This window comes from Branchiostoma lanceolatum, chromosome 19, assembly GCF_035083965.1.
Source record: "Branchiostoma lanceolatum isolate klBraLanc5 chromosome 19, klBraLanc5.hap2, whole genome shotgun sequence".
NCBI classification, from domain to species: Eukaryota; Metazoa; Chordata; class Leptocardii; order Amphioxiformes; family Branchiostomatidae; genus Branchiostoma; species Branchiostoma lanceolatum.
This window is the reverse complement of record NC_089740.1, coordinates 10,948,033-10,956,840: the sequence shown is the minus strand read 5'-3', so window position 1 is coordinate 10,956,840 and position 8,808 is coordinate 10,948,033. Positions and strand designations below refer to the sequence as shown.

Sequence of the window (8,808 nt, the reverse complement as noted above, 5' to 3'; positions counted from 1 at the left end):
GTCGTCGCGATTACAAGAATGAGACTTGTAAAGAGACTGGAGGGAGAGGTCTCGAAACGAGTGGGAGCAAAACACTTCTGGGGTGACGAAAATGTCATCTCTATGGTAGCCAACCTCATCATACGCGGCCCTCCGGGACTACAACGAACAAGTCCTCCTCCTCTTGCAATCAGCTATGCTATACAATTTGACGCCATGGTTCGTACATACAATAAAGTAACACGTGGAGTGTTTCGTGTGGATTTCCCGCGAAACATCTCAACTTACTGCTTTCACTTCACAGCTATTTAAAAGTTCTCATATGTGTCGCGTTACAATGATTACATTTAAACAAATGGCGCGGTGTCCTTAATTGTCCACAAATGTAAGATAAGGTGAAATGAGCTGTGAAAAAACTAACCAATAAAGGACTAAAACATAAATATTTCTATGACTTTATTCCATATAAAATTACAGTCAACATACAAACATATGCAAAGAGCAATATCAACGGTAAGAATCATTCACGCTTCGACTTAAACACTGTTTACAACAACACTTAAAGGCAGTATCTACCATGTACAATACTGAATACGAGACAATACTTCTCACATTACTGAGCTAGTATGCAAAATCATCATCATCTGGTCACGATCCCTCTCCTCAAACATTCCATGTCGCTAAAAATAAACGATGTAGAATCTTATTTATCTCGCCCTAGCCTGGCTTTCCATTCATCAAAACTCGTCAGAGGTAGTAAATACTGCAGATTTAGTTTATACAAATAAAAGTTGATATCTATAATCATCAACCGTACCGTACATTATCTCGTATGGAACCAGTTCGACCTAATTATTCACTGTCCTTCTCTCTTTCACCACATACATGTAAGAAAATTGTCCAAATCTGTTCCGAGTACTTAAAATTATAAAACAGTTGTATTACAGTTTTGTCCTTACTGCAACATGACCCTAATGCGCCAAGTTTTCCTTTAAAGCTTTCTACAGCCACATTTTTGCATATTCTTTTTATTTTTGTATATGTTTGTATAGCCGAGACTACAACATAGATATACCAGACATCAATCATAACTTCCAATCTGCCATGTATTTGTTTCATCTTTCATATTGACCTGGCTGTTTACATACACATATATTAACATATATATAATACATCATCCATCATTTTGTCGTGATTACAAGGAATAAGACTTTTAAAAAGAGGGAGAGAATGATCTCTCTGAAAAAGACATGGGACAACATACCAACAGAGTTACATATGGTATCTAAGTGATTTCCACAAGAGCGCTATATACAGTCTGTTTGTGAAGTCAGCTATTGCATGCGGCTTGACGTCTCACGTGAGTGTACTGTGACAGGTTGACTAGGCATCATTAAGTGACATTTGAAACCTAAGAAGCTACACATAACGCTCTATAGTGCAATCACGCATTATCGTTATGATTAAGATCCCTTCATGGCTTCTTTTCAGCCCAAGGTTATTGTTGATTACTCCCCTCTGGTAGTTAACTTGTAGGACCTGACATCGTATATCACGTTTGATATGAGGTCCGACTGAACCACCTATCCCTACGTTAAAGGAAACCCAAGCAATATTAGGGCCCGAAAATTTGACCTTGAAAGTCAATCTATTTAGCCATTTCTATGCATGATTAGTTCAAACAATACTATCACAAGGAATAGCGACATCCATGATGCAAAAATTTGACGTCGTTGTGATGTGAGAACTCACTGAAAACCATTAGCCTCCGATGCAGACTCCTCCCGGCTGTTTTCTTTTTCAAGTTACATTTTTTATACTATTACATTTTTTTTTCTTATTGCTGGCCGGGAACCATCGCGTCGCGGAGCGTTTTTTGTAGGCTCGCCAAACTAAGAGGATCATCGTACGGCAAGTTTTGCGCGGTTTTAAAATGCACAAAATGTGAAGTTAACACGCGAATGTGCTAAACAGTGTTAGTAAGTGCCGCTACCATAAGGATTTTAGCATTTTCCCCCGTTATTTTGGCCCTAATATTGCTTTGGTTCCTTTTAATGTGTTTACAGAAGAGCATTTATAACTAATCCCCTGATATTCTGCTTGCATTACGTTCAAGTTGTCACGTGACCCAGGCAGCGGATTGGATGAAATACGTCTGTTTTCATCACATATATTCGAGCGTCGTTTTTTGCACGGTGTGTTTTTCATACAATTTGTACGGATTTAAGTTTCATGAAATCCGTATAAAATGCTCTGAGGCACCCCTGGTTTCTTTCTGTATGTACCATGATGAGAAGTGGTATGTACCAAATATTGCCCAAAATGGCGGGAGTCCAGATCTCGTAAAACTTCGCTGAATATCGCGAGAGCTGCAGTTGTCTTCCCCTGAAGTAGTAGTACCAGTCTGAGAGTACGTTTACTCATCGACCTGTCGTTGTTCGTGAGTCACGACCGCGAAAATACCCTTGCAGAAAAGATGTTGTGGTTGGTGATAGTCTTTGTAATGGTTGTAGCGGGTCTCGCTGCATACAAATATCTCCTCAATGCAAACAACGGCTTTGACCCTGGTAAGTTTGATAACATTTTAAGTTCTTTGTTTCGTAGAACAAAGTAGGTTCGATTCATGTGTTCTTGTTGAAACTTTTCTGTAAGATAATGTATTGGTCACTTTACTTTATACATATGCGTATTAAGTATTAGAGTAAAGCTCTAGAATTTCACTTTTACGGTTCTTCGGCAGTAGTGATCCAACAAATTCAGTTTAACATAATTATTGTAAAGATTTAATGCATCAGGACACTGGTATTTTCAACATCATATTGTAATTAATATACAGATATTCATAGGACACAAGGAGGCTGTGTTATTAGTAGTCTTAGTCATAAGTATATCTAATAACTGAACAAAGAAGAACAATGTACAAAGTTTATGCAATTTACGCCAACGTACGCGTCAATTTACGTAACGTTACATTTACGACAAAGGTCCGGAATGCAAATTCAAGCGACGGTCGATCACATTACGACGTAACCATTACACATTTAACTACTGTAACAGTAACAATAATTTTCCTCCATTTTAGGGTGCACCGTAAATTATTGATGTCCTGTACATGTACACCTTTGTGACGGTTGCACACTCCACTTCCCTAGATCACAAATCACCATAGTGATAGTTACAGGTAGCTAAGCGGTTTGAAGTCGGCGTTCAAGAAAGCAGTCTTTCCAGTCGCGCTAGTTTTTGTTGTCTTGTCCTGATTTAATCAGTCGAAAACAATACCAGCATGAGTCGCATGTTCCGAATCGCTTCCCGAGCAGCTAGTTTAGGTAAGAGGAGTTCTTTATATATACCGTGTACCAACCACTGCGCACTGGTGTGTTGATGACATCTGGCTTCGACTGAAAAGACAAATCCGTGTGTTTCACGCAAACACACCTTCCTTATATGTAGGCTGCATGGGCGCCCAAGAGTGGCAATTCGAATTCTTCAGCTAAAGACCCTGGTCCCGATAAGCTGAAAATTGTGGGACGGCCTGCAAAGGAGGCTAGAACATACCGTAGAAAAAGTGAACTACATATTTCATATGATGTAGCATTTTCTATGTGGCGGTCTTTAGATAGACAGCTTGGGTGAAAAGTTCAACGTACAGACTATCGACCTGGGGGGGGGGGGGGGGGGGGGCGCCGTGTCCATCGTAGAGTAGTCTACGCGTGGTTGACTGCTGACCTATAAATGAAAAGAGACAAACCACTAGGAAACTGCATAGTGTAAGGTGTAAGCCAGCAGTACCAAGGTCACATACCATACAGGGGGCCCACTGGGATCGTCATTTGAGACTGCAACCACGATATACAGATACACGGCAGGCCTGATACGTGTGAACGACTTTTACCTGTAGCACATTAACGATTAGCTACCAAGTCGCCCCAGGTTTTACACAGGTTCACCGCAAAAAAATACGAAGATATCCTACGAATACATATCATTTTATATGCTACTTAAACCTCATGACTCTCTGTTAACCTTGTCTTTCTGTTCGGCACGTATTTAACAGGCCGACCGTCGGAAATCCGGGGGCGCCGGCGGCCATGTTTAACACGTCACCCGCCCGGCCCGCCCAAGTGGCCACCGTGCCCGGCCACTGGCCCACTGTAGTTCCAAGCATGACGATCCCAAAGACTGTTGGCTTGCATTGTATATCATGTAAATTTGTCTAGTTTTCTAGTAGCCTATAAAAGTGCAGTAGATCAGTCATGCTTGAGACAACAGCGAGCGGCCGAACACGACGGAAACGCCTGCGGCCCGACATGTGACAACATAGCCCGACAATGCCCCCAGAGTACCGACGGTCGTTCTGCTAAAGACTTGCCGAGCAGAAAAGAGAAAGTTGAAATAATAGAGGTTACCTAGAGCAGTATATAAACCGTTGAAAATAGGATATTTGCGTTTGATTTTAGGAGTGAGCCTATATAAAATTAAGGGCGACTTGGTAGTTAAATGTTCAGGCGAGTTGGATTTAGGGTGATCTTTCCTGATACCAGTTTGCCTGATACCCTGACAGGTGACAGTAGGTTATATTACTTTATAAGTAAGACCAAGACATCAAGAACCGGCAACTCATTTTCGTTGATGTTAAATGAATAGAAAATGTATGACTGAGTGAATAAATACGCTTAATGTATTTTTTTGTTTCATTTGGGCTAAATCATAAAAAGAGTCGAACAGAGAAAATAACTTAAAACATGATGTCACCCAACCCCAGAGTCCCTTAGGGGTGCCCGAGTTGTGGTGACTGGCTGCAGTACCGGTGTGGGGGAACAGGTGGCGTATCAGTATGCAAAGCATGGTGCAAAAGTCGTCATCACGGCCAGAAGGGAAGAACGACTCAAAGAGGTATGATTTTCATTTTGGGTCCACCCTGTATTTGTCCAGGTTGTAGCTAAGATGAAGGGCCTGGGAGCCCAGGAGGCCATCTATGTAGCAGGAGACATTATTTCTGGTCCACCCTGTATTTGTCCAGGTTGTAGCTAAGATGAAGGATCTGGGAGCCCAGGAGGTCATCTATGTAGCAGGAGACATTATTTCTGGTCCACCCTGTATTTGTCCAGGTTGTAGCTAAGATGAAGGATCTGGGAGCCCAGGAGGCCATCTATGTAGCAGGAGACATTATTTCTGGTCCACCCTGTATTTGTCCAGGTTGTAGCTAAGATGAAGGACCTGGGAGCTCAGAGGGCCATCCATGTAGCAGGAGACATTATTTCTGGTCCACCCTGTATTTGTCCAGGTTGTAGCTAAGATGAAGGACCTGGGAGCCCAGGAGGCCATCTATGTAGCACGAGACATTATTTCTGGTCCACCTTGTATTTGTCCAGGTTGTAGCTAAGATGAAGGACCTGGGAGCCCAGGAGGCCATCTATGTAGCAGGAGACATTATTTCTGGTCCACCTTGTATTTGTCCAGGTTGTAGCTAAGATGAAGGACCTGGGAGCTCAGGAGGCCATCTATGTAGCAGGAGACATGGGAAAAGCAGAGGACTGTGAGAGGACCATCGAAACAGCAAGCAGCAAATTGGGTATGTAAAACCATCGTCTCAGCAATACACTATGAACCTAGGCTCGCAGACTCAAGTGCCGGGGTACGCATGACTTTCAAAAGGCCCACTTGTCCCAATGCTGTATAGATCTAAAACATGTACAGCGGTAGGACATTAGAGTTTTCTTTTTACACAACCAGTGACTTCTTACCTGCTAACGTTAAATTTAGGTGTCTGTCACACACCTTCTTCAAAATTTCTGCCTGGAGTACTGCTTCTCGCCGCTATTAGTAGCCGAAGTAGTACTCCAGTCAGAAGCTCTGAAGAAGGTGTCTGACAGACACCGACATTTAATGTCAGCAGGTAAGAAGTCACTGGTTTTGAAAAAAGAAAACTTCAATATCCTATGTACTACCAACCTGATGAAATTATTTTCGGGGGCATATACTGCGCTGTCGGAACATTTTCATTTAGAACACTGTCTGAACATGCGCTTTATCTTAAAAGAAACCTGCACGCCCAGAAGCATTCAAGCCTTCAAAGCTTCTCGTACTGTACTTTATATGTTGCGAGTTTCATATCAGAACATCCTGGAGGGAGATGCCTGCAGCCGCCATGCATCTGCCCTGATGCTTGCGGTTGATTGATTGTTTCGTATGTCAAGACTGCTACAGGCCATGGGACATGCGAATCCTGTCGTCCGTTTATTTTCTCTAATTTTGCCGGTCATTTTCAGGTGGCCTTGACTACATCATATTGAACCACTGGGGGTGTTCGCACAAGAGGGGGAAGTTTCCCAAACTGTGGGACGCTGACCCGGACATGGACTTCCTCGCCGACTACACCAACATCAACTACCTCAGCCATGTCAGACTCGCGTCACTGGCCCTGCCCATGCTGAAGGAGAGTCAAGGAAACATAACTGTCGTCACCGGACTACTTGGTTCGTAGCCGTTGATTCGGATTATACTTTCCAAAGAAAAACACTTCTTTTTCCTTTTTCACCTTTGCCAAAACGTTTGTGGCTTCGGTGCCGATAGTGGGTGAGTTCTTGGATTAACATCATAACTCGAGAAGTTGTGGTTGAATCTATCTGATAGTTGTTATAGCCAAACAATAATGGACCCCCTAGCGGCGTTCTGTAGCATTGTAGCTGATGTTCTGGTTTTTGTATCTTTTCTTTATTCATTCGCCATGAAAATATCATATAATGGTGACCTAAATTTCGCGGGTATATTCTAACTTTAGATCGTCTTTACTTGATACAATTGATTCTTTATCTTTGCTTTTTCAACCCTTTTTTTATATGTTTGATACTTTACAATCTTTATTGACACAACAAAAGTACAGCGACTTTCGTAAGGTCTACTATATCTAAACATACATACATACATACATACATACATACAAACAAACAAATAAGTGCATACTAATGGGTTTGTTTACATACAATCATATGGGATAGGGCAACATATTGAACTTTAAAGTGTCGTATACTTATACATTACTTGATCTAATGATATCATTATCTATAATGCATCATGTTGGTTTGTATGTTCTTTTAGGTAAAGTTCCCAACCCGACATTCACGTTCTACACCGGGGCGAAGTTCGCCCTGGACGGCTTCTTCAGCTCTTTGCGGTGTGAGATGAAGCCACATAACGTTTCCATCACTCTAGCCGTGCTGGGGTCGGTAGACACGGACGGACTTAGAGGGAGCATACAGGTAAGAAGCTCTATCTTCCACGTCCATTTTGGTCAAAAGTGGGCCTAATATGCTCCCTTGTGGTACACAGACATAGTGATATCATTGTACATTAAGTTAGTTAAAGGGCACAAGTTAGACGTTTTAGCTCTATCTTCTACGTAATTTTTGGTCAAAGGTGGGCCCAATATGCTCCCTTGTGGTACACCAGACACAGTGAGATCGATCTCTCTCGCTTTCTCTGGTAATTGTCTACATTTCATACACATGCCTCGTGCCCATAAGCACAAGCGGCGTTTGAAGTTTGCGTATAATCGTGTATACCCCAGTAGACATTGCATGCCTTTGTAAGTATTTCAAAGTCTCCTAATTGTCTCACTGACAGGATCTTGGAGCGGCAGCTCGAGAGTACTTTATGAAGACCGTGGCTCAACCCGAGGATACTGCCAAAGTCATTATCGAGGGCGCCACCTTGCGGAAGAGGGAAATATATCATCCGTCCTACACCAGAGCTACATGCATCATACGTGCTATCGCTCCGTCAATGGTGGAGAAATAACATAAATAGATATTTGTTTGATATCTTTCTAGTTACTGCTCTCCAGTGATACGTAATGATGAATCAGGGTTCCACAAATAAACAGGTTCACGTTTTGAACTGCGCATGCGGACTGTGGGCAATATGTCAAAGTTGGAAGCCCCGGAAACTTAATAAGTCTGTACATGACCTGTTTACAGGTTAGTGTCCTTCACCTTTGACCTCACGCATGCGCAGTTTAAACAATCAAACCCGGCTTACAGTTAGAGCTATCGTGGGGCTGAAGTAATAACATCTTAACACTCCAACTGGTCAACCGCTAGTCAGGCTTGTAGTTCATACAAAACTTAAATGGTTGCAGTTGTTTTCCAGTCTTCTAACCCGAAGTAGTTATAGCTGTTGTTGGTTCAGATAGCAAGGGTGGAAGAGTTAGGATAGTGTATGTTGTATGTCTGAATGCTGGGTAGTAGATATCTCTCCATCTCAGGCACTGCTATGTCTTCTGCGGCTACTGTTCGTTAAAATTCTAGTTACCTATTAGTGTTTCCTCATTGTTCCTTAGTTTTTAGTGTTTCCATATGTTGGTTAGAGGAGTTAGAGGAGGGTTGATTCTGTTGCCATACTTTTACCGTGTAAAATTGTTGTGCAATAAAGGTTACTTCACATTACAAGTGTTCTCTTAGAAGCATAATCACACAGAATTGGTACGTTTAAGTTTAAGTTCGAGCTTAAGTTGTGTAGTGTTCACTCGCGTGACTATGGCATAATTCTGCGCGCTGAAATGCACTTGAAACCCATCATGTAGCAGAGTTAAGTTATAATAATCAAAAGAAGGGGAAAAGGGCTAACCCGAATTTCTCTTTCTGTTAGGAAGAATACGTCTGGGTGCAAGTTTACATCATGCATACAAAATGAAAAACCGTTTCAGTTCGGATTCAGTATATCCAAAACGAATCAAACCGTTTTGATTTTTGCATCATGAACGGGGCCTTAGTGGGAAACATCACACGTAACGTTAGTATCAGCACTGTGTCCGTCAAGGGTGCGTTCTAG

At 42.1% G+C, this 8,808-nt stretch overlaps 1 protein-coding gene across 4 annotated transcripts; it reads left to right on the top strand.

Moving 5' to 3' along the window:
- The first annotated feature begins 2,369 nt into the window (after positions 1–2,369).
- Positions 2,370–8,426, top strand: LOC136425232 (hydroxysteroid 11-beta-dehydrogenase 1-like protein B). 4 transcript variants are annotated; one of them, XM_066414030.1, is made up of 7 exons: positions 2,375–2,546; positions 4,742–4,872; positions 5,000–5,035; positions 5,476–5,551; positions 6,249–6,455; positions 7,078–7,238; positions 7,603–8,426. In XM_066414030.1, exons 1-7 carry the CDS (start codon positions 2,456–2,458, stop codon positions 7,774–7,776), a joined length of 876 nt encoding a protein of 291 aa, XP_066270127.1. In that variant the 5' UTR covers positions 2,375–2,455; the 3' UTR covers positions 7,777–8,426. The 4 variants fall into 4 exon arrangements, with proteins under 4 accessions (XP_066270129.1, XP_066270127.1, XP_066270126.1 ...); XM_066414032.1 differs by lacking the exons at positions 5,000–5,035; positions 7,603–8,426 and adding an exon at positions 7,396–7,480 and having other exon boundaries at positions 2,370–2,546; positions 5,440–5,551; positions 7,078–7,276; XM_066414029.1 differs by lacking the exon at positions 5,000–5,035 and having other exon boundaries at positions 2,376–2,546; positions 5,440–5,551.
- Positions 8,427–8,808: the final 382 nt, after the last annotated feature.